The sequence below is a fragment of the Colossoma macropomum genome, unplaced genomic scaffold (genome assembly GCF_904425465.1).
Source record: "Colossoma macropomum unplaced genomic scaffold, Colossoma_macropomum, whole genome shotgun sequence".
Classification (NCBI taxonomy): domain Eukaryota; kingdom Metazoa; phylum Chordata; class Actinopteri; order Characiformes; family Serrasalmidae; genus Colossoma; species Colossoma macropomum.
The window spans coordinates 33,397,850-33,424,887 of NW_023494787.1; the positions used below are offsets into that span (position 1 = coordinate 33,397,850).

Consider the following 27,038-nt stretch of genomic DNA (forward strand, 5'->3'; position numbering starts at 1 on the left):
GACACTTACACCCACTATTTATAGACTTCAGCATTTGATACAGTAGATTTACTCATTTCTTATTTTTACCCCTACCCCTTGTTTTCAAGTGCCACCTTGACCCTTGAAAATGAAAACGAAATGGGACAACACTCAACATTACATCATTATCAGGCTATTAGCGGTGCTCTGCCAGTCTGCAGTGATATCAGAGGAGTGGTAAAATTCAGCAACCTCGCTACTGGTCTTCAGTTCAATTTAGGGCATCATATGCCTTCCAAAAGTAGGGGATATGACAATTACTTATTATTGCCCACCCCCTAATTCTTCGGTGATATGAAGCTGAAATCAGCTATTTGCAAGCTTCTTGTTTGAATTTTCCCTTTCCGCCTTAAATGAGGTGCCAGAATTTAACTGCTGCATCATTTAAAGTGGAATAGGAAATTTAGTTAGCTAGCTACCGAGACATCAGCATACTACTAGCAATTTTTTATGCTTGTTATGATATCATTAAAACGACATTAAACTAAGATAATACAATGGTTATGATCATTTTTAACGGAAAATATACTTACATTCGTGGGTTTCTTTGGTTGCTTGCACAGCCAACTTGCCAGTTTTTCTTTTTTCTTATAATACGCCATTTGGAGTGTGGCTCTGAAGAACACTCGTTTGGAGGGCCATGTAGCCCTAACACTTAACCTTACCCTTCCATCTCAGCGGGACACCAAGATAAGGTAAGATAAGATAATCCTTTACTAGTCCCACAACGGGGAAATTCTCACCCTACCCCTAGTCGTGACTGCACAAAATGGAGTGGTAGGAGCAAGGGGTGAAATGGGATTGGGCCTAAGTACTTCTGGACTCCAGGACATGAAGGTGAACATGTCACTATGTTATGCTTGATACCATAGCGTTGAATCAGTGTCGACACATCAGTGACATGCTGCGAATTGTATCGATACAATGATTCCGTGGCTTGCTTCAAACGCTGGAGTCATGTGATAATCGCCAATGAAGCTTCATTTTGTCACTGAAACCAATCCAAACACTGCAGGCTTCTTCCATCGGGTTAAACTGGTGAACTTCAAACGATTTCTGTTGTTTTCAGTAGTTATATTTCTAATATTTTATACATTGTTCCTGCACTGTTTGTACACTGATCCATGAACCCATTCATGCCCACTTACCCAGAGAAAGCTCAAAAGCATGTGAAACTAAACAGATAACCGATATGTCGACACTGATTCATGGAAGGCTCAAGAAAGAAGCTCTCAAGTATGGTATCACTTTTATTTAGCCAGCCGAAATAAAGTTCCATGATGTATGATATGTGACCAAACTATGTCTCCATAGCGCTCTTGCTGTGGGCTCGAAAGAGGGCGCTGCGGGTGAAATGTGTGGCCACTCTTTTGCTCATCGTAGAAGAAGATTTAGCGGGAACTGAAGATGGCGGCTTGGGCACAGCGCGGTGATGCTAACGCTAACGCTAACGATTGAGCAAAATTAAATTTAACACAAATCTAGATTGGATAAATATCCAGAAGAAGTAAAACCGCAGGCTGCAGCGGGGGAGGAGCTGATTTAGCACAACAGTGGGGTTGGTGCTAGAGATTTAACCACGGACCGAGCGGCTAACGGTAACCTAGCTAACAATACTGACTAACGCCATTTATGTAGTTGATAATTAACTGTTACCGATATTATTAGTGTATTATACTACTGTGGATATTAGAGAAGTATGAGGTTACAGTTAGCGCTTTAAACAGAACCAGGAGACGCTTTAACACGGATTGGTGGAGTTAGGAGTTCAGATATGGATTCCTACTCAAAGCAGCTAGCTAGCTAGCGTTAGCTATCTCACTGAGATGTTCGCGCTGTTTATAACGTTAGTTATAACTGTTATTATTGTTATTGACATGAATTGACCCTTTAGTTTTTAAAGAGTTCTGGATCAGGTATTGAGCTAGGTACTGTTAGAGTTATTGCAGTTATCCATTTTCAGAGCTCCTTAGTAGTTGTGATTAACAGACAGGAACCCACTTGCTTTCACTGTGGTGTATTTGAGTTAGTTAAACCAGCTTTAGTTACTACAAAGTGTTAAAATCTGACAGCTAAGCGAACTGCATACCTTGATGCTTAAAGGCGGTTTTTGATGTGTTTATCCTGTTTGTTCACTTAATGGAGAAACAACACATGACAGATATTCCAGCAAGACAATGCAAGATGCCATTCAGTTTATTAAAGGGCCCAGGTCTTACATTTTTCTTTTATTATTATTTTTTTTCTATGAGGTCAGCATAGAAAAAAATGGGTTTTTATAAATTAATGGCCTGTTTTCATAACTCTGCCTTTAAGAGTAACATATGTAAATGACGTGTGTTCCAATTAGCTGCCCTGCAGTGTGTGCTCGCCGAGTCCTTATAGGAAAGTCTCTCTACTAGGTGGTAACTTTGACAACACTCCCGGGCAGTTATTTCCAGTCATACAAAACCAGACTCCTGTCTGTTTAAATGTGGAGAGACATATAAGCCCTGAACTGAAAGCCACATTAACGTTTAGAAACATATGTGAAATCACAGGAAAAATTTGATATAATATAAAGTGTAAGTAGTTTGTAGCGTTTGGCTCAAATGATGCAAAAAAAGGCTTTTTATTTTTTTTGGCTTCTGCACATTGTGGACACCACTGTGCGGGGGGGATGATCCCTTCAAACCGTTTTTAAAACATTTAGGATGGTCTAACAAATTTTGTGCGAAGTTGTCTTATAAATCTTATAAAGGTTTAAGGGAACTGTTCCCTACACATCCTTCACTGTTGTCCACCTTTCATAGTGGTTCGATTTTTTTTTTTTCCACAGTTTGCCCTGCATATCTCAGTGAGCTTTATAGCATGTCTGAGTTTTACTTTAAGGCCCCATATTCTACCCTTTTCTTGCATTTTTACTGATGGTCCACTTATAATGTTTGTGTCATTTTGTGTGTCAAAAGCAGTGGTGATTCATTTTATGTGACTATTGTCCAATTTTTCTTTATCCCTTAGAATTAAATGGGCTGTTTGCTAATGTGTCTGTAAGACTAATGTGTAAATAACTTTAGTTCTGATTGGCTGCCCTAGATTGTGTCTCATTCAAAAAGCAGTACGGTCTGAAACTCATCTTGTGACTTAAGTGTGAAAGGATGGGACTAAACTGTGATGGGCTGAATAGGCTGATATATGTATATTTGGTGTTTTCAAGACATCATGGAAATAATAAAATCAAACCAGCCTTCAGCTTAGTTTCTGTATGTATGTAGTGTTCCCACTGTATGGACTTGGGAATGAATGGTATGTGAAACCTTAACAGAGTTTATATACTTCTTCAATCTCAACTCAGTATTCAGTTTTCCATGTTACTGGCCCTTAATGAACTGTGTGGCATTTTGCAGTGTCTTGTAGAAATATCCGTCATTTGGTGTGGTTTTCCTTCTGCAAGTGAACAAACAGGATAAACAGCTGCATCAGTGTGTTAGTTGCATAACTGTGAGTGAGCAGTTATTCCTGCCAAAGTTATTATTGAAGTTCTGGGTGGGTTATTGAAGGTTAGTTATTCGTTATTGTGTGCAGGTAGCCCTAATTTTTCTGTAGTTAACCTGAGTAGATGATTTCCTGGGTAGATAAGCTGTCAGTTAAAAAATAAAAATTTAATACACAAATGTATTAAACCAAAACCATGACATTTGAAATTTAACATGTCTATCATCAAACTAGCTAACCTGCCTAGTGAAAATGCAGTTAGACCTCATGTCCTCAGAAAAAAGCATTGACTGCTTCATTTACTCCTTTTTTAATGCCCCATGTTGGAAAATGAGCTGAACCACCAGCTCATAGGTTAAGTGTTCGGTAAATCTTGTTTTCTTAGACTGTCGGCTGTTCCATGTTTCATACTTTCTGGTTTTTTGTTTTTTTAATTTTGTGCAGTTGAACGTGAGCAACCATGGGCCGCAGATCCACCTCCTCCACCAAGAGTGGGAAGTTTATGAATCCTACAGATCAGGCTCGTAAGTTTTCTGCACACTTACACTCAGTTCAGCCAATTCCACGGTTTTATTACTGCTCGATCCCTATTGTATTGGGCTACATGTTGAGTAATGCCAGGATTACTTATAATTATGTAATAATAATGGGTTACTTTTAAGAATTAAAAAAATATTTTGCACTGTGTGTGTGCAGGGAAGGAGGCCAGGAAGAGGGAGCTAAAAAAGGTAAAGGAAAACAAGGAAACAAAAGGCATATGTGTAATGTGTATGTGGAAACTTATTATGTATTTATCTATGTGTGTGATAGAACAAGAAGCAGAGGATGATGGTAAGAGCTGCTGTACTGAAGATGAAGGACCCCAGACAGATCATCAGAGACATGGAGAAACTAGATGAAATGGGTAAGAGCTATTTTAGTGTGTAAGAGGGGTATTTAAAGATACAACCCTGTTTCCAGAGGAGTTGCGATGCTGTGCAATATGTTGTTATTGTAAACCTATTTTATATTGCCACTGCAGAATCATGTCTGTTTTCGATGCAGTTTTTTGCTGTTCAACATTTATTCTGGAATTATTGCACTATTTCACAGTCTTTCACAGACTGATGAACCCCTCCCTATCTTTATGTTTGACTCTCTGGGATGCTCTTTTTATACCCAATCATGTTACATCCTGTTGCCATTTAACCACCAGTTGTTTAATCGTTGCACAACTTCACCAGCCTTTTGTTGACCCGTCTCAACTTTGAAACGTGTTGCTGGCTTCAAATTCAAAATGGGCGTATTTTTTCAAAAACTATATAATTTCTCAGTTTCAACATTTGATATGTTGTCTATGTACCATTTTCAATTAAATATAGGATTTAAATTTGCACATCATTGCATTCTTGAAGTACTCATGTTTTGCTGTGAAACGACAATTTAAAAGTCTAAAGAATATCAGGTGAATGGCTTATACTCTTCAGATATCCATTTTTCATTCAGATCTGACTAAAGTATTGTTAGCATCAAACCCAGGCTGAATTTCCATAAGCCCTAAATAGTGTGCCATGAAAGTTTGAAATTCTAGCATTGCCACCACATAGTGCACTATTTGTTGAGCATGGCTGTGGCTGAATCCCAAATGGCCATTTGTTGGCTATATTATGCACTGTTGGGATCCTATGTAGTGCGTTATGTAGTGGGCAGGAAGCGGTGGTAATTTGGTGACCAAAAACTACTTATAAAACATAGTTTTTTGCATTAAAAGTGCTATAATATATATTTATTATAGTACAACAAAAAGTTCTTGAAATGACCACAAAAAATAATGATCAGCAACCGAATGATCCCCCCAAGATCCTCCTTCTCTGTGAAAAAATTACAGTTACACATGGCTGCAAGTGGCTTGATGCTTAATTATATGTCTATGGAAAATATTCTTGTGCATTTCTTTTTACTGTTGCATAACAAGAATATGGCTATATATGTATTCATACAGTCATATAGAATCCTGTTTTAGGGTAATGTACCACAGATTGGAAAAACTATAAAATTGTGAAAAATCTGAAAACCTCGAAAACTTAAAAAAATCATTTCAACATTACAGGCTTAGCAAAGAATGAATCAACAAGAAAAAAAGACACTTCAAAAGAATAGCTTCAAAATGGAACCAAAAGTAAAGCACACCATTACAGTACCATAAAAGCTGCAGATCATCTTCTGTCTGTAAACAGTAATGCAAAGTATTTGTAAATCAGGTGTAATCAAATACATTATTTCTGATTTGGTATATTAAAATCAACATCTCTATGATTGGTTCTGAGAATGAGACTTCATACTACTCACTAAGTAAAAGAGCATTGGATGACATTAATCAATATAGGTCATAGAGGCAGTGTCAGATTAAAATATTCATTTTCAGCTACCTGACCCTGAATCGTTCCAGTCTATCTGTAAAACAACCTCTAGATGGAAATTACAGTTTATTATATAATGTCACAGTGTCTTTCTTGAACAGTGACAATGGTCTTCCTGAAGACCATCATGAATGGTCTTCATGAAGACCTCAACACAAACCCTTAAGTCCTTGAAAGTCTCTGAGGAAGATAATGGAATGTGAAGAGGTCTCTAGTATGTCACTCAGATAGGTCGTTGTTACAGTCCTGTAGTCCTTCATTCAGTTTCCATTACCACACTGTTCAGTTCCGCCCAACGGGGATCCTCCTCAGCACAGCAGAAAAAAGTTTCACTCCTCATGGCAATCGTAAGCCAAAACACTCCAACCTTTCCGGCTCCTGAAAAGAACAAAAACATCCTCCAAGGCCAAATATACTTTGTCATCATGACATAGCAATACAGCTGGAATTCTGGTGTCCAAGCTGAATACACTGTGACTAGTGTCCAGGCCAAATACATCATTATACAGCAAAAAACTAGAATTCTGTCCAAAGCCATGACCTGGGTAAGCCGATCGTGACAGTGGCAGAGAAAAAAACTTCATAGGAGAGAAACCTCTGGGAAATCCAGGCCCAGGAGCAAACCCTATTTCCCTTGGGTAACACCAGAAACGGATAGACCAGAAAACATGAATAGGTGTGCCTGCATTGATAAATAAAATAGTTATAATTATTAAAATTATTGTAATGTAATGTAAATTTGAATGAAGACTACGTAAGTAGGGGGGGCTTCTCCAATCACTCCCTTCACTATACATGGTGATTTAAAAAGATCATCCGGTTTCAAAATTATTTATTTCACTTGTAAATCATTACAGAATAATGCAGTAAATTGTAAATGTTTAAAGTGAGCATAAAGTTTATGTGATTTTACAAGTGCTCAATATGACCTCCTCCAGCTGTACGGACAACATCAACATGATAGCCAAATTCATCCCATACTCGATTGAGCATGTCGAGTGTTACTGTACTCATCCAGTGTTGTGGAACCAACGACGAATGCTCTGAGCTGTTGAAGGTTCGCTGCAGACAAAAATCACGTTGCACAGTTATGACAGATTCACTCTTATTGAAGTGGAGAATGCAAAGCGCTTTCTGCTCAGGGGTCGCCATGTCCTCACAGACTGAAGGGAGCCATCTTCCGGTGACATTCAGAAACTCTATGACCCCCTCTTTCAGTTGGTATGTGATTGGTTCCTGGGTGCCTCACGGTTGTAAAGTATGGCGCTTTAAAAACAGATGAATCTTTTTAAATCACCCTGTATTTTGCGTTAATAAAATAGACCTACTTTATTAATGAAAGTCTTTGTTTACACTGTGACTCAGTCAAGTGTCACCTCATAAATGCATGTGATTGTGCTACTTTGAACAACACTGAATGCAATTAATAGGTGATTTATTTAGTTTTCATATCACCATTGTGATACTCTGGACTAATTTGACAATTGTTTGAGAACATCATGCCACACTAGTGTTAGAGACCAATGGAGGCACAAGCGATAACAAGTTTAAGGGATGATTGGATATTCTTTATGGATATTCTTTAAGTTATGCTTTTACCATACATTGTTCACCTTGCACAACTTATTGTACTATTTGTTACTGTTTCTCTCTCTCTCTCTCTCTCTCTCTCTCTCTCACTCACTCACTCACTCACTCACTCACTCACTCACTCACTCACTCTCTCTCTCTCTCTCTCACTCATTCACTCACTCTCTCTCTCTCTCTCTCTCACTCATTCACTCACTCTCTCTCTCTCTCTCTCACTCACTCACTCTCTCTCTCTCTCTCACTCACTCTCTCTCTCTCTCACTTTCTGTTTCAGAGTTTAATCCAGTGCAGCAGCCTTTGCTGAATGATAAGGTGCTGCGTGATAAGCGGAAGAAGCTACGAGAGACGTTTGAGCGGATTGTGCGTCTTTACGAGCGAGAAAATCCTGACACCTATAAAGAACTGCGCAAACTGGAACTGGATTACGAGACTAAACGTGGACAACTCTCTCTGTACTTTGACTCTGTCAAGGTGGCTGGGTGTGAAGCTCTCACCGCTTTGGTTTATGCAGTTAAATGTTGATATTGTTTTTGTATTTAGTAGTTTTATAACAGTTTTCTCTCTGTTTTTCTATTCAGAATGCTGAGTCTGTAGAGGTGGACAGTATCCCACTACCAGAGATGCCCCACGCTCCGTCCAGCGTTCTAATCCAGGACATACCTTTGCCCGGAGCCCAGCCACCATCCATCCTCAAGAAAAGCTCAGCTTTTGGGTAAATAACCTTAATCCACCTCTAAAACAACCCTATAAAATGTAATCCTTGCCTACAGTAACTCTAAATGAGAAACTTTAAACATTAACCGACAGAAATTACAGTACAGAAGCCTGTATTGGATTAGAATTTTGGGACAATCATTGCCTTCTTTACTGAATTACCACAAGTTCAACAGATGAGTCATTATTTTAGGATCTTCATTTCTTAGCCCTAGTCTAGGTTAACCATGTTCTGACTCTTTGCCTAGTTAAAAACAGATTGAGAAGTAACAGCTCAATTTCTGAAGCTCAGCAACTTTGCAACAGGAAAAAGCTTAACCCCAAAGTGTGTCTGCAACTTGCCATTATTTATATAATTGAGTAATCTACAGGCCATTATTCAATTAGTCAACCAATCTGTTCTGCCTTTTTCTGTTCTGTCTGTATGACAATCAGTTTTAGTTTTTGTACCCCAGTTTTTCTCCCCAATTTGGTCATTGCCAGTTCCACCCCCTGGTCAGTTCTGCCAGTGCTGGTACATCAGCTAACAGACACATGTGAACTCACGATCTCCCTCATTTGTCTGATTCTGTCGTTCCCTAAAAACCCTAATAGCTTTGGTGATCGAGCACTCTTGCAGTTTGCTCCTTGCAAGTTCGGCCATCTAATTCTTTCCCCATATTTAAATCTAACCTCAAAACATACCTTATTTCGCTCACCTACAACCTTTCCCAAACCTAAACTACTCTTCCATCCAGTCAAAGCAACTGAAATGTTTAAAGAGTAAACAAAAAGTGAAGATGGTAAAGGCTGGCGTGTGTCTCTCAGTAAAGGGACGACATTGTCATCAGCAGCAGTGGCTGGGGTTCCTCGGTTACCACCTGGACGCAAACCCCCTGGACCCCCACCAGGACCCCCACCACCTCAAATACTGCAGCTCTATGGCAACCGAAGAGCAGGTAAACACACACACCTCAAATACTCCAGCTTTTTGGGTAAAATGAATTAACTGCAATCTGTCAAGCCTACATTCATAATACTCTTACTACAGCGATGTTAAGGACACCCTATCTATCATTTCCTTCTACATGTGTGTTTAGAAGCGGAGGCTGATTTTGAGCTGATGGACACTGTGGAGCGTGAGAGCGAGAGCGGCTCAGATGGAGAAGAAGAAGAGAGTGACACGGAGAGCAAGGGAGAAAGGGATGATCCTCTGGATAAAAGAAACACAGGAGAACGACTTGAAGAGCGAGAGAGAGATGAGGAGAGAGAGAGAGGTGCGGAGAGGTTAAGAAAAAAAACAAGGAGAGAGATACTCAAAATATTTATTTGATGAGGGTATTTTATGATTTCTGTCCCTGTGAAATTGTAATCCAGATAGTCTGAAGATACTTCCAAGCTTAAGGCTTCAGTGTGGACAACAGCAAAGACGTCTGCATGTATCAAAAGTATTGTTGTTTATAAACATGATTAAGACTGATTAATTTTACAAGGTGGCATATCTATATCAACGGCTTTTGGGTCGATATCAGTAGAATATGCTGTACTGGATGTTGAAGGTTGAAAAAAACATGAATCTGATCCAATCCTGTAACAAAGCTATCGTGAAACAGCACACACTCACAACATGTGATGTCGCATTGTTAGGTCTGTATTTCTGTGTGCTAGTAAAGTGACTCACTTCAGCTAGGGATGTGCATTCTGACCAATATTGATGCCCATGTAGGCTTGCCTTTTTAGATCACAGCGCTGGTGGTGTACAAATATGGAGCAGCACGCAGAGAAATATATTTGAAAACATATATTATCACGTGAAAATAGCTGAAGGTAATTAGAATATTTCTGTGTTGAATGTGTAAATGTGATTTGCCCTTCAGATGAGCTAATGGGCTAACACTACAGCTAACCGGTATGATATTGGAAGCAGTTGAAGGCTCGTCCTTCTTCTATGTGAGCGATTTTCTCCTCAGTGGACAATGTACCAACATGTTAGTTTGTCAGGTGTGTGTGTGTGTGTGTGTGTGTGTCTGTGTATGTATGTATGTGTGTATATATATATATATATATATATATATATATATATAAATTTTATTTTATTTTTTATTTTTATTTTTTTCCTCACTGTTTCTGGACTTAGCTAACATCAGCTAAAGTAGTTAACTTAGTTAGCAATAAAGCTGCACTACCTCTGATGCTTAGTCACACCCCTGTGCTCAAATTAAGGCATTCGTGTTTTGGAGTTGCAAGGTATAATATAATAAGGCACGTTTTCTTTATTTTATCATCTTGTCAAAACAAAGTTGCCATTTGAACAAATTTATTTGTGTAATTTCTGTTTTCCCATGGTGAAATTTAACAAATTAGTTGATGCTGTTAGTGGCTGTTCAAAAAGATATTGTGGCTAGCTTCCAAGTCTCAGAGGAAGCACTTGCTAGCCTTCACCCTCCTGGGTTTGTAGCATCGGGTGATAGAGGAGTCCTGGCTTTTGGGTGGAATTGGCTAAACTGGGGCGGAAAATGGCCAAAATAAGTCTGTTAGTGTTAATCGTCTCAGATTGTTTTATTCTTAGTCGACGTACCCTTGTTATTTGCTTCTGGTTAGAGTTGTAGAATGAATTTAACCCTGGACACCTCCTCTAATGTGAATGGCCTTAACCTGTGGTTATTTATTTATTTATTTATTTATTTATTTTTATTGTTGTTGCTAGGCCGGACTGTACGTTTTGCTGACATGCCCCAGCCAGTGAAAAAGAAGAAGACGAGAGTTGTGAAAAAGACGAAGGCCATTACGCCTCTACAGGCTATGATGCTGCGGATGGCAGGTAAACACATGCATCATAAATTAATCAGCATGTTGCAGACGGTATGAATTGATAAATGCACACGTGTAACTAGCTAAACAGTACCATACTTTTCTAGCATGAGTGATCTTTCTGTCGGACCGTTGCTCAGTTATGAAAACAGACTAGGGCGTGCGACAGTCAAGCTAGTTTTTGCTTGAACTTTGCAGTTGTTGTGCTGTAATGTGAATACATTCCATGTATTGTTCATCATGTCTCTAAAACATTGAACATTGAAATCTTGAAGACCTGGCACAGTTGCTTTTTCATTTCTGCATTTTCATGAAAACCTCTTAAGACATCTTGAACATAATTAGTCCAGCTCTTATGGTTCCATAGAGAGCACCGAATCAGAACATAAACAAAGTGTAAATCCTTCAAATATGTGCTGACAGCAAATATGAGAACATATCTATTGTGTAAAGACAGATGGGCTAAAAACAAATCTACAAATAAGTGTGATTCCAGTTAGCCTGTGTAAAGTAAAAGTAAAAAAGAAGAAACCTCCGATTTACCCTGCTGACATCCAAATACCGACCATTACATTGATTAGATGTGCTCATTGAGTTCCATTCAGTAATAAATGCATCAGGAACGTATGAACATTGGATCAATCTACTATAGATCTTTCCATTCACTTACTTGCTGCAAACAAGGATTTCCACTAAGCATAACAATCGTAGATGATTTAACAATTACATTTACATATTATTAATATTTTTCTGTTAGAGGAATCATTTGACTTATCTCTACACCTGTTTCTGAAATTCTGAAAGCTTTGACAAAAAACATGTTCACTCAGTGAGAATACAGGAGCCAAATATGTAATATACTTCATAAAAAAAATGTTTTTCATTAGTCAAATGAATATGACGAGGCTGAAGTTGGCTTCCTATTTGCCAGCTTCTTGTTAGGATTCTTGTTAGGGTGCCATAAATGGTGCAGCAGTTACGTTCCGGGACCTAAGGCAAAATATGGCTCATATTTTGTAAGTCACCGATAAGCTCTCAGAATCGGCTACGTTCAGCGAATTTCTGATCGCATGTTTGGGTTGAAAATTGGCCGATACCGATACGTAGCCAGTAGATTCTTCCATTTCTAATACAGGCTAGCTTTGTATTTTGCAGTGGCACTTCTAAGCAGTGGCCTGTTGTTGCTAAATAAGTAAAGTAAAACCTGCTGAGTGAATATGTGGTGTGTGTGTGTGTGTAGGGCAGTCTGTGCCAGAGGAAGAGGAAGAGGAGGAGGAAGAGGAATATACAGACAGTGAGCAGTCAGACAGTGAAGAAGCTGGCCCCCCTGGGGACACTCAGGCTTCACACATTCTGCTCAGACCGCCCCCACCATCTGCTCCAATCGGAGCACAACAGCCACACCCTCACATGCAAGCTCCACCAATCACAGGTCCTCCTCCTTTAGGACCACCTCCAGCTCCTCCAATGAGGCCACCAGGACCTCCTTCAGGACCACCCCCAGGACCACCTCCTGGTGAGTTACTAAAATAGGTTAAACAAAATATGTGAGTGTACTGTTGTTTTTAGTTTTAAGAACCTATGTCATAGAAAAGTGTCTTGTGTGGAAACGAAAATGCAAAAATTAAGCTGAGAAAGCAAGATAAAAGAAGAATGTGGAGTGTTAGAACTTTAATGAGCGGTATATGTTTTCTCAGGTGCACCTCCGTTCCTGAGGCCTCCTGGTATTCCAGGTTCTCTGAGAGGGTCGATGCCCCGGATGCTGCCTCCTGGCCCCCCGCCTGGCCGTCCCCCTGGCCCTCCACCCGGACCTCCACCTGGCATGCCCCCAGGACCCCCACCAAGAGGACCCCCACCCAGACTGCCACCCCCTACACCACCAGGTATATATGTTTACATATTTACCACATTAGTAAGGTCCACAAGTGCTCACAAATGTAGTAAAAGGTAAAGAAACTGTCATACAGATATTTTATCTTCTATTTAGTGTTAAGGTTTAGAGTTACAGTGAATATAAAAAGTCTATACACCATAGTTAAATGCCAGGTTTTTGTCCTGTAAAAAATCAGACCTAGATAAATCAATTCAGATTTATTTCCACCTTCAATGTGACCTATAATCTGTACAATTCCGTTGAAAAACAAACAAATCTTTTAGAATGGGAAAATTAAAAACAAAGAACTAAAATAATGTGGTTGCATAAATATGCACACCCTTGCACACCCTTAAACACCCTTTAAGTACACCCTTAATACTTTGTTAAAGTACCTTTTGACTTTATGACAGCATTCAGTCTTTTTGGGTGGAAGTCTGTCACCATGGCACATCTTGACTTGGCAGTCTTTGCAAATCTGTCAGATTGTGAGGGCATCTCCTGCGTACAGCTCTCTTCAGGTCTGCCCCCAAATTTTCAGTGGATTCAGGTCTGGGCTCTGGCTGTGCCATTCCAAAACTTCTTCAAAACTTTCTTCTGGTGAAGCCATTTTTTGTTGATTTGGAGGTATGCTTTGGATAATTTCTGTGCTGACAGGTGAAATTCCTCTTCATCTTCAGGTTTTTAGTAGAGGCCTGAAGGTTTTGTGCCAAAATTGACTGATATTTGGAACTGTTCATAATTCCCTCCACCTTAAATAAAGCCCCAGTTCCAGCTGCAGAAAAACAGCCCCAATAGCATAATGCAGCCTCCACAATGCTTCACTGTGGGTATGTTGTTATTTTGGTGATGCACAGTGTTGGATTTACGCCAAACATACATGCCATAACAGGTTTTCCCCACATATTTTGGCAGACTTGACATAGTTTTTGGCAAAATGTAGCCGGGCTTGGATGTTTTACTTAGTTATAAAAGGCTTCCGTCTTGCCACCCTATCCACAGCCCAGACATTTGAAGAACACGGGAGATTGTTGTCACATGCTCTACACAACCAGTACTTGCCAGAAATTCCTGCAGCTCCTTTAATGTTGCTGTAGGCCTCTTAGCAGCCTCCCGGACCAATTTTCTTTGCGTCTTTTCATCAATGTTTGAGGGACGTCCAGGTCTTGGTAATGTCACTGTTGTGCCAAATTTAGTCCACTTCTTGATGACCGTCTTCACTGTGTTCCATGGTATATCTAATGCCTTGGAATTTTTTTTGTGCCCTTCTCCTGACTGATACATTTCTACAATCAGATCCTTTTGATGTATTGTAAGCTCTTTACGGACCATGGCTTTTGCTGTAAAATGCAACTTAGAAAATGTCTGGAAAATCCTACTAGAACAGCTGAACTTTATATGGGGTTAATCAGAATCACTTTAAATGATGGCAGCTGTGCACCGACTACTATTTAACATGAGTTTAAATGTGATTGGCTAATTCTGAACACAACCACATCCCCAATTATAAGAGGGTGTTCACACTTGTGCAACCACATTATTAAGTTGGCTTGAAAAAGCCAACTTGCTGTTCTTTGTAATCTTCTTATTATTCTATACTCAAAAAACTAAAGGCTACTTCTCCTACAGTTTTCGAGCTAGAGCCATGATACTTTGCAGGATCGTAGGACCTATACCCGCGGAGTGTCCTTGTGCTTTTCTAAGCGATCCGACGTACGGTTTTCAGAAAATTATTGTTCAAAGTCGATATTTTTTCCCATAGGGAATGAATGGGCGGAATGTTGGCAACATGCCACACGTGATGTCACAATGGGTACCTCTCTCACACACACATACAAACTCGCGCACCAAGCACAAAGTTGCACATGCTCACAGCTTAATGCTCAGCAGTTTCAGCACACATGATGATTTTTTTAAGGTGGAACTGCTTTTAAGTTGGAATTGCACTTAGGTAGCACTGAATTTTAAGGTGGAACTTCTTTTAAGGTAGCACTAAGTTTACACTGACACTGAAATTAAGGTGGAGCTTCAATTAACATTGCAATAAAATTAAGGTGGCACAGAATTTAAGGTAAATAAACACACTCAACACACCACACACTCAACAGCCCCACACACACACAGTTAACACATCACACACTCCACACAATTAACACACAGCACATACTAAACACACCCAACAAACCACACACACTCAACGCACCCACACCAAACACACTCAACACAGCCCTCACCACACACAATAAACACAGCACACACTCAACATACCCCACACAATAAACACACAACACACTCTACACACCTCACACACTCAACACGCCCCACAACACACACAATAAACACATCACACACACTTAACACACCACACACAACCAACACACCACACACACTTGACACACCCCACACCGCACACAATAAACACACCCCACACCACACATAATTAACAAACCACACACACTCAACACATCCACACACTTCACACAATTAACACACAGCACACACTCAACACACCCAACACCACACACAATTAACTCACCTCATAAACTCAACACACCACACACAATACACACTCAACACAGACGACACCACACACACTCAACACAGACGACACCACACACAATAAACACAGAACATACACTCAACACACCCCACACCACACACAATGAACACCCAACACAAACTCAACACACCCCACAACACACACAATAAACACACAACACACACTCAACAGACCCACACACACACTTAACACATCACACACTCCACACCATTAACACACAGCACATACTCAACATACCCCATACCACACACACTCAACACACCCAACAGGCAAAACACATTCAACACACCCCACACCATGCACTCAACATAGCCCACACCACACACAATTAACAGCACACACTCAACATACACCACACACACTCAACACACCCAACACCACACACACTTAACACACCCCACACCACACACACTCAACACACCCAACACCACACACAATTAACTCACCTCATAAACTCAACACACCACGCACAATAAACACAGCACACACTCAACAAACCCCACATCACACACAATCCACATAAACACCACACACTCAACACAACACACACTACACGCAATGAACACACAGCACACACCCCACATCACACATACTCTTGTTTTTCTTGTTTTAACGTAATTAACTGGCTTTTTCAAGCCAACTTAAAGTTCGTTCACGAACTTGCCTTTTCTAGTTTTATTTTTGTTATTTTTATTTTCCCCCTCTAAATGATTTCAGTTTGTTTTTCAATGGAATTCTACAGATTATGGGTGACATTGAAGGTGGAAATAAATCTGAAATGATTCATCTTGATCTGATTTTTTTACAGGACAAAAACCTGGCATTTTAACAGGGGTGTGTAGGCTTTTTATATCCACTGTAGCTTTTTAGTTCCATTGGCATCTGCATGCAACTTTGTGATTAGATAACTTTAATATTTTTACTCCACAAGGTTGCATTGTACCTCATTTTCCAGTGACCTTTTTAAAGCAGTTCCACTCTGAGCTCTTTGGCCACAGCAGTTATTTTGTGTTTTCATCACTCGACTAAATGTTCCAGCTGCCCTCTGGTGGACTACAGGACTGTAGCATTTAGTACTGCTTATTCATCTAACTTTAAACTTAGTTCAATCTGTCACCGGATTTTCTATCTTATGGTGGTGAATCACTTTTTCCTGGGTTACATTGCCATGGCATATTATGCTGCAACACCTCCAGGGCAGGTTAAGTTTGGGATTACCAAATCTGGGCAGAGGTGGATCTCTTCAATTTTTCATCAAAAAGTCATCAGCTGTTAATTTGTTTTATGCTAAACATAAAAATCAAGAAACAAAAAGAAAAATGGACAGCAGTCATTTAGCTACCCCTTCATGACAACTGCAGCAAACAAGCAAGTGTTGGAAAATATCAAAATAGTACTGTTCAGCAGAGGAATAAGAAATCTATGTTACATAAACAAGAAAAAGCAATTTACAACCGCAAATAACAATGCTTAATAAAATGGCATTGATGTAAATTTTTTGCCTTAGCTGCTTGTCTTGCATGTGTTTCATGCTGTTCGCTGCAAACATCTCACTTTCATCTGCACATTCACAAGGATTAATCATGCTTTGGGTATTTACACCTGGGTTAACAGAGAAAGTTAACTGCCACTGTGAAATGGGTTAGCTGCAGGTGCATTTGTTAGACATTGTCAGACTGAAGATTAGCCAAGAATTCACCAAAAATTGAATGTGATTCATGAGACAATCTTGTCGTGTCCTAGAGTATTCCTGCTTACCGTTCTTTGTTTTCCTGCTCTTACAAACCTGATCCAACCAGTCCAAGATGCACAAGTCAACATTGTCCAACAGACAGCAAAGCTGGTCGCTAGTGGTGTGTAGTGTGACTGAAAATTCTGCCCTTGGGCGGAGAACACATGATATGCAGTAAAAATATTTACTGTTACAGGGGAGAAGCAGTTTTATTACACCAGACTACACTTTGGATTTGTAACACTCTGGCCCAATGATAAGTTGTCTATGGATTAACTGCAGCTGTATGTGGCATCTGCCGTTCACAGCTGCAACAGTACAGCCAGAGTAAATGTAGTGTTTAAATAATTAGAAGCTATGTTTGGGGAAAAATATTTCCTTTTATACAAATTATTTTAAGTAGTTTCATGGAATTGTTTTTTCTCATGTTTTGTTGTTTTGCCTGTAATATTCATTGTACTCAGGATGGTAAAATTAGAGACGCACCGATAAGGGGTTTTTCAGGGACATCTCATACAATGCTGATGCATAAGAATTTGGAACTAGGGCTACAACTAACAACTATTCACATAATTAATCATCTGGTCCATTATGACTTTAAATAAATTGATTTATTTGGGAACCCAAAATCTGCAAATATTAGTCAGACAATAATGTTTCATTCAACAAATTAAAAAGACAAGGATTTTTGTCTTTTTTTCCTTTATAAAAAACATAAAACATTTACTCATTTCTAATTCATGCTTTCTAAAAACGGATAGATATTATTAAGCACACAGCAACAAAACTCCTGAAAGCTCCTGAAGATGAAAAACAGTAAAGGAACAATACAAACACATCTTACTTGGCATTCCAAGAGAGGCTGGTTTTCTGTATTTTACCTTTAATGCTAAAGCAAAAATAAATTAAATAGCTTCTGTATGATTGATAACATCATGTAATGAAATATTTTACAGATCACACCCTAACAGCCCTGTCATAGGAGACCTAAAGCAGCTCATCATACAGAAAATGGCAATAACCAATGCGCGTGATGTCTGCATTTTTAAATATATTAGCAATTACCAGTTCAGACCAACGGTTTCAGAATGCAGCTCAACACTTCAGCCAGCACTGCTTATTCTGTCTGCCGAACTAAAACAGAATTAGCTGAAATCATCTTTCTCATTGACGTTGAAGTGAAGTTCTTTCATAGTTTTTTGGTTTGTGCAAAACCCTGCCATGTCCCACTGTCTGTATTTCCCTGTTTCAGTCACATAATGTAAATGAGAATCGCAAATGTCATTGACATTTTAGTGCAGTAGCCCAACATTGCTTAAACATTCTTGCACATAAATGCGATAAATGTCATGAAATACCAGTTTTAAATATTGGTCACATCTATATCTGTCCAAAGCCATAATATGATTCTGATAACATCTTGCATCTGTAGATAAAAGTGCATGGACTGGAAGAATTTATGGGTGAGTTTTAAAGGAAAAGCCTGTGAACATTGGCTTATTAGTGATTGATTTTGCAAACCAGAACCAAAATTGTAACTTGTCCCCAGATGTGTATTGTTGTTACAAGATCCCATCTGGCCTGTAACATCACTTGTGCTTTTTTATTTATTTTTTTCTATTCTAGGTATTCCTCCCCCTCCTCCACGTTCTGTTCCACCTCGTATGGCTCCTCCCCTCTCTCTATTCCCGCCCCCTCTGAACCCCAGTGTGCTCAGCGCACCACCAAGCATTGTTCCCCGTCAGAAACCACCCCCCTCCTCCTCTTCCTCCACCGAGACCACTCAAACTGCTCCTTCAATCACTCCCTCCATCCTGCCTCCTCCCTCTCTTTCTATGTCTATCCGCCCCTCTGCCCTGGTACCTCCCCCTCCAGGCACTGCCCCAACACCCCCCAACCCCTCAGGGCATGCCCACACTATAGAGAAACGAGCCAGTATCACCAGTGTCACCACCCACTCTGGAGTGGCCGGCCAGTCAGGCACTGCCACCATTTCTGCAAAACCACAGATTATCACCCCAAAAGCAGAGGTCACACGCTTCGTCCCCACAGCGCTCAGGGTCCGCAGAGACCGTGTTGGCCAGCAGGGGGCAGCACCCGACAGAGGAGGCAAGAGGGAAGAGGAGAGGGTGGGAAAGGGGCAGAAAGTACCTGCCTCAGTAACGCCCGCCCAGCCTGGAGCAAACCCTGCCCCACCCAGCATGAAGACCAAGGACCAGGTGTACGAGGCTTTCATGAGAGAAATGGAGGGGCTGCTGTGAGATGGAGGGGAAAAAGGTGAAAGATGACTAAAGAGGAGAGGTTAAGGCTACAGTATGAGCTTTTGGGTGAAAAATTTAGTAATTGTAATTCTTACAATGAGGTCTGAATTTTAAGTTAATTTCTGTGCTAACACCGATTGCTTAAATCATTGTATTTGCAAAGGTATTTACAAAGGCATCAGAAACATTTTTATATAAGAAGTTTGTTTGATCGTTTTATGTAAGTAGATGTTTTGGGGGAGCAGTATGATAAATTTGTTTGTGTCTGAACTCTGAATAAACTTTGTGGCTCATTCCTCATGTTTAATTCTGGGATTTTTTTTTTAATGGTGGACCAATGGATTTAAAAAACAAGATGTCAGTGTTCTTTTAGAAAGCTTTATTCAGCAAACTTTGTTTTTAAATAGACTATAGATCTATGGATGAATCTGTGGCAAATTATAGTCAATATACTAGGTATCAAGATTTTACCCAGTTGTTTGCCTACCTGCTTGTTAGCTAGCTATCTTTGGGTTAATGTGAAGTAAAGAAAATGGGACACCCTAATGAACACTGCAGTTATCGAGTTGACAGGTCAGTTTTAGCGTAATCAGGACACTTGCAACTTGAAAAATAGCATGTAGAAATTATTTGTGTTTAGGTTTTTATCTTCATTATAAAAATTTAGAAGTTAAAAGACAGATTATCTATAACTGTGTTAAATTTTGCAATGTTAAATTCTAAAACTTCAGAATTGTACAGCATATAGTTTGTGAAAGTTTGTATATGAACTTCTCAAAGCCAGCTAATTACGTTGAAAACTTTGTAAATACCTGTTATCATTAAAGAATTAATTGTGTTTATAAAATAATGATTGGTTCAAGGTAGTGGGATGTTTACAGTGTAAAACATGGGTTATTTATTCTCCAGGGTATATTTTGGTTTTTCTATTTAAATTTACATGACCAAATCATAAGGCAAATTATTCAGTAACTGCATGAAATAAATGTAATTTTTTTTTGTAAAAACTCCCCTCAAATTAACAGAACGTGTTTTATGATCATACACATATTGCTATATGCTTACAATTTACTGCTGAAAGCCAAAAATCTTAGACGCTCTTTGTATTATTTTATAAAAATAATTTTTTACAGAGTATATCATTGAAGAGACACCATCTGTTTATAGTTTATAGCCCAGATTTGTGGAAAAATAGGTCAACTTTCAGTTCAGCCTCTTCTATTATAAGGGTTTAAAATTACATTACCCATCTATTTGACTGGAAAGAAGATAGTTACAGCTCTCATATAACACCCACGTTTTTAATGTAGCTTATGAAATACGAAAGTTATGAAGAATATGACTAAATGTGTTTTGGAATCACCGGTGGTCTCAAGGAGTTGAAGAGGTTAATCAGTTATTTTCACTGTTTTAGATTTAAATTTTGAAAACTGGACTTGCGGGATATAGAGTGTGTTAAATATTGCTATTGAGGTTTAAACCTGTAGGATATGGTTAAACTGATGTAACTTGATGACTGTAGAGTGTAAAGCTGTTTGAATAAATCCACTGGTACCTTAAATTCCATTGATTCCTTAAAAGCTCTGAAACCTTAAATCCAGTACATTAAAATCCTGCTGTTACAGTGCTTGCAAAGCACTGTAGTGGTTTTCCTTGGCTTCGTCTTCGAACTATTTAGGCAAGCAGTGCGTAGATCCCTATTGTTTTTGTTAGAGTTTTTCTTATTATTCTTTTTCTCCGATAAAACGAATCACCCAGACCAACCCGTAAGTCCTAGAGATGTGAAACTTGGTCAATAGGTAGTAGTCCCTCCCGCTACTCAGGCGCGCAACATGAGGCCAATCGGCCTAAAGGTGGCACTATTGCGCAACACAATGCGTTTGGCCCTTTAACTCCTTCCTCATGTTTTTGCCAGACAAGACACATTTTTTTCCTGATTCTTTGGGTCCAACAAAACAACTTTGTAATTTGGACCATTTAGCTCCGCCTGCTTAGAGTTTGAGCTAATTTGCACAATATGCAAAAACTACTTTTGTGAACTAGTCCTACAGTTTTCATCCTATCTTCATGTTTCTGGTGTCAAAAAATTCAGCATAGTCTGAACCTCAATAATTATCCAGCACATTTTTAATTTTTATTACAAATTTAATTTCTATTACAAAGACTACAAGGAAATCTTTAAGGACACATTGAAATATTTCAATTTATGGCTGTCATCGGCCAGTAACCTTTCAGCAGACATTTGACAGGCTTACCATTGGCCAGTCCTCATGATACTTGATAGCTATCTCTATCTCACCACCTTCTAACAACCTGTGAAGTTAGAAAAATATTTGGCCTCTGGGGGGCGCTATTAATGAAAATCAAGTATATCTTGTACAGATTTTCATTTTTGGTCAAGCAACTTAGATTCCCTCACGCAATACAGTATTCCAAACAATTTTTTCATTATGAGTCTATTAAAAAAGTGCAGTTTTTTTTCAATCGTTAATTGTTTGAAATTAGCACTTTTCGAACTAGTCCGTTGAATTTAAAGCTAACTTCTCAAAACTAGTCTAGAAATACTCTGTAACCTCTCTAAGTAAATAATTATCCAGCACATTTTCAATTTTTTGGTCATTGTGGTCTCCCTCCAGCACTTAATCATTGCGGCCATGGCATTGCTAGCTTAAATTGCAAAAAAAAGAAAAGCTCATCAGTCATTGGTCCCATCATCTCAAAATTTTAAAGATATCTATAAATTGAGACTCTGATGTGGCTTGCAAAATTTGATCCTGATTGGCCAATAGCAGGCGCTTTAGCACTCAAAAACACCTAAAATCTTTAAAAATGTTGTTGCAATGATACTGCAAAGTCTACAGGTAAATAAGAGGTGTCCTTTGATTCAGTTCACTGATCTGAATAACTTTGTAATTACATATTATGTCATAAATTGAACGCCTTCTCTGGTATTTTGACCAAGGTCAAAAGGTCAATCTGAATAAAACTCTGTGAACATCTTTTGTGGAGGTCCCTGATCAATTTTCATAACAAGTGGAGACCTTTGGGCCAATTCTGACCCACTTTCACTGAGGTCCTTTTTGCTAAAAGGGCCCTTATGAGTGCATTGGGTCTCATTATGTCATACTTATCAAAGGCTTTAACATAATATTTTACCATTACTCATGTATTTTTGACATCTATGTTGATAATCTTGCATGTTTTGCAAACCTTTGTAGATCAGTAAATTGAAATGTAAACATATATTATGTTTAAAGACTCATTGTTCGTGACAAATGAAAGCCTGTTGATAAACTCAGACTTCTTTTCAGCCTCTGTGCCTAGAAGGCCCAAACTGCATTAGGCCTTATTAGGCCTATTTGGCTCAAAGTGCATGAGAGCTTCTTGTGCTTATGCGTTCTTGGACCTGCTCATTGCCACTTGCAGCTATATTTATCATTATTATTATTGTTTTAATATTATTCAGTGATCAATAACTCAAGAACCACTTAACACAGAACCTTTGTTCAAAATTCTTTGCATAGATCTTGAAAATGGCTGAGACTTTTCTTTCTTCTGAATCTGTATTAAGTATCTTGTATCTGGATCTTGTATCTGTATTAAATATCTTTCTAATTTTTAGCTTTTTTATTATTCTATGTTTCAGTTTTTTTGCTTTGCAAGCACTGATATTTCCTTCAGGAAATGCATATCTAGTTTTTTGTTGTTATTACTGTGCATTAGAGTTTATTTGTGTGAATTTGTGTGAATTCTTTAAACTTCCTTCCATTAAATTCCTATGGGAAATATTTCGTCTTTGAACAAACACTGTATGAAATCTTAAATCCACCAATACCTTAGATCTACTGGTACCTTAAATCCATATTTGTATTGCTTAAGGTAATAAAGAAAAACTAGTAAAAATCTTCCCGTAGACTTACAGTGAGCCATTATTACGTCATCATCAGATGTAAACTGGCTTGAACCGGATCTTCAAGGTTTAAACTGGTTCTTCACTGTCAATGTTTCTCTTTCTTTTGTCCCTCTCAACTGTATCTGTCTATCTATCTATCTGTCTATCTATCTATCGTCTCTTCCTCTTTTCTATCTTGTATAAACTATATTCAGTGAGACTTTGTAAGCAATCAGATTATTGTTACTGACCATTCAGTATGCAATCTGTAGCCAGACGTTCTTTGCACACTACTCTTATTTCATGATCACACACCACATACCAGTCAGTACACACTATGTAGCCAAATGTTTTTGGACACTGCCCCATATATCACAATCAGACTCCAGTCTGTTAACGCTCTGTAGCCAAAGGTTTTTGGACACTGCTCTTGTTTAATGATCACACAACACAGTCAATACACAGTCTGTAGCCAAAAGTTTTTGGACACTGCTCTTGTATCACGAGCATACATTACACAATACAGTCATTAAACACACTAGCCAAATGTTTTTGGACACATATCATGACCATACATCACAGTGCGTATACACTCTGTAGCCCATAGTTTTTAGACTCTGCTCTTATATCATGATCATACAGCACAGTCAGTATTCACTATGTGGCCAAAAGTTTTTGGACACTGCTCAACAGCCTTGCAACACCTTAGCAACCACCTGTATCTGTATTAAGCATCATTCTAATTTTTAGCTTTTTTATTATTTTATGTTTCAGTTTTTTTTATTTGCAAGCACTGATATTTTCCTCAGGAATTGCATATCTAGTTTTTTGTTTTTATTGCTGTGCATTAGAGTTTATATGTGTGAATTTGTGTGAATTCTTTAAGCTTTCTTCCATTCAATTCCTATGGGAAACATTTTGTCTTTGAACAAACGCTGTACGAAATCTTAAATCCACCAATACCTTAAATCTACTGGTACCTTAAATCCACTGATACCTTAAATCCTCTGATATGGTATATCCACTGGTATCTTAAAGCTATTAGTACCTTAAATTCTCTGGCCCCTTATACCCACTGGTACCTTATATCCCTGGTAGCTTATATTTACTGGTTCCTTTAAAACCACTGAAATCTTAAATACACTGGTACCTTAAATACACTAATATCTTAAATCCAATTAAACCTTAAATACACTTGTACCTTACATCCACTGATACCATAAATTCATTATGTTTTGCTATTATTGCTGTGCATTAGTGTTTATGTTTGTGCATTGTTTAATGAGTGTCTATGTGAGATTGCATTGTGACATAATATGTGGTAGAATTCTTGGAACATTCCGCCATTCATTTCCTACGTTTCCAACATTTCCAACATTTTTTTTGTCTTTGAATGAATGCTATTATTGTAATTCAAATTGCAAATCAGGTCCTTTGGCATGCACATTCATTGAAATCTACACCAAGCAACACTGGAACTATGAAAAATGAAAAGATTCAAAAACGGCTGTGTGTATTCACCCTAAACAGTACAAGAAGAAATTATTAGCACAATTGTTTGCTGTGATTGTTTACTCAGAAATAATGTATTTGACAAAATCTCAGTTGTGCCTTTCAATCTTGGTATTGCATGACACGTAAAATAAATAAATAAAATTAGCATTACTGCATTGCAGTGATGTTACAGAGTGAAGGTTTCTAGTGCTTGACGTTTGAACCAGTGAGGGAACAAATTACAATGACAGTACTCTACTATCTCGCCTCTCCCTCTCCAGACCTTCACTCCACAGTAACTTCATGACGTAATGTGACATTTTAAGTCAGAGCACTGGTTAAGAAAAGCGCATTGTAGCAATAATTCTAGGCTGGAGCATCTGAATATTCAGGACTTAAGCCCCGAAGATGCAGCCCTAACTAAATAAAATACTGATTGTTGATAAAGAAACTCAGAGAAAAATGATTTATGAGAAACTTGGTTCTTTAGCTTCATATACCAAACCTGAAGTACGAAACCTGAATGTGATCTTAGACTCTGAGCTCTGTTTTATCCCGCATGTAAACACAGTCACTAAAGTAGCTTTCTATCATTTGAGAAATATCGCTAAAGATCGGCCTTTTCTCTCTCAGAGTGATGCAGAGAAACTGGTTCATGCATTTGTTACAAGCAGACTTGACTACTGTAATGCTCTTCTTACTGGACTTCCAAAGAAAACTATACGTCCCTTACAACTTGTACAAAAACAAAACAGAGAGATCATATCACTCCTGTTTTAAAAGAACTGCACTGGCTACCTGTATCATTCAGGATAGATTTTAAAGTTCTGCTATTAGTTTTTAAAGCTCAAAATGACCTAGCACCTGCTTACATCACAGAGTGTCTGCCTGTTTATGTTCCGGCACATAATTTAAGATCTGCAGATAGTGGCCTGTTTCTTCTCCCAAATACAGCTAAATGCTAGTGTATTAAGTGTGCTCTATATGGCAAAAATATATCATGATACCTCAAGACATTTTCATGATACATGATATGCATCACAATTTTTATTTTTTCTGAGATTTAATAAGTTGGAACAGACAGAACCTGTAGTGCCACATATAAAATACTACAATAATGATAATGATAAAACTGCATTGAATTTATTCAATGTCTTGCAAATAGCAGTGCACTAAATCCAATTAAACATGATAAATTATGCACTATGTAATGAAGCATGTAGTTAGTTTTTTGTGTAGTTAGTGTTTTTTTTAGTGATATCCATAATATGCTTTAGAAAAGTGTATTGAGACACTATCATAATAACGATAAAATATCACATTTCCTACCACTACAGTGTATCATACATTAATATGAATACATATTTTATCCACATAGAAGGCCATAGCGGTGAAATATTGTCATGTTGGCCACCCCTACAGTGTATCATAGAGAAGTATGACTACATATTTCATCCACTTATAGCCTATTGTGTCCACTATTGAGCTTCTCTTAGCTGTATTTGCCAGGTATCTGTATGGGGTATTTCATCTGGGGGAATATGTTTCTCCTAAAAACTGTTTTAACAACAACAGAACCAGTAATAATATGTTTGTGTTAGTCAGTAAAGCAATATTTATTATGAACATAGCTGTACTTAATGACGGTAATCAGAAGCTATCATGCTACTTTATTTATCCATTTTGCATGTCACATAATGCTGAGATTGACACATTATTTCAGAGGAAACAATAAACAATTGTGTACTAAATACTTTTTGTACTGTTCGGCGCCAGTAGGGTGACTAAAATGGCTGTATAATCGTTTTTGAATCTTTTTGCTTTCCGTAGTTCCAGTGTCACTCGGCATTGATTTCTGTTCAGTGAACACTTCGGAATCAGATGCAGCACCATATGTCGGACTGGTATAAGCAACTTAATCAGGTATAGGATCTACTAGAAAACTGTGGGAGATACATCTTATATTTTGTGTTGTAAATAAAAAAAGGAATGCAGGAAACATTGCACGTAATGCCATTTTATTAAACAGGCAGCAAGAGAAAACAGCCGCCCAGCGATCTCAATGGCTGGGATAGCAGGCAGCTCTTTTCAAGAACCTCCCGCACTCCCATGGAAGAGCAAGTTGTATGTGTTTTGTGCCAAAAGTTTCAAATGATATAATAAAATCTACAAGCAAAATTTATTAGAATGTTCAAAATATGTTGCAAATACAAATAATGAAAGTTAAATGAAACTTCA

The 27,038-nt window shown here is 38.4% G+C and overlaps 1 protein-coding gene across 1 annotated transcript; it reads left to right on the forward strand.

Moving 5' to 3' along the window:
• The first annotated feature begins 1,394 nt into the window (after window positions 1-1,394).
• Window positions 1,395-19,721, forward strand: LOC118805894 (WW domain-binding protein 11). The gene is made up of 12 exons (XM_036567044.1): window positions 1,395-1,619; window positions 3,940-4,019; window positions 4,192-4,223; window positions 4,306-4,399; window positions 7,759-7,955; window positions 8,063-8,196; window positions 9,006-9,136; window positions 9,278-9,454; window positions 10,885-10,998; window positions 12,229-12,504; window positions 12,686-12,871; window positions 18,780-19,721. The coding sequence occupies exons 2-12, from the start codon at window positions 3,956-3,958 to the stop codon at window positions 19,412-19,414; spliced, it is 2,040 nt and encodes a 679-aa protein (XP_036422937.1). The 5' UTR covers window positions 1,395-1,619; window positions 3,940-3,955; the 3' UTR covers window positions 19,415-19,721.
• The last annotated feature ends 7,317 nt before the right edge of the window (window positions 19,722-27,038 follow it).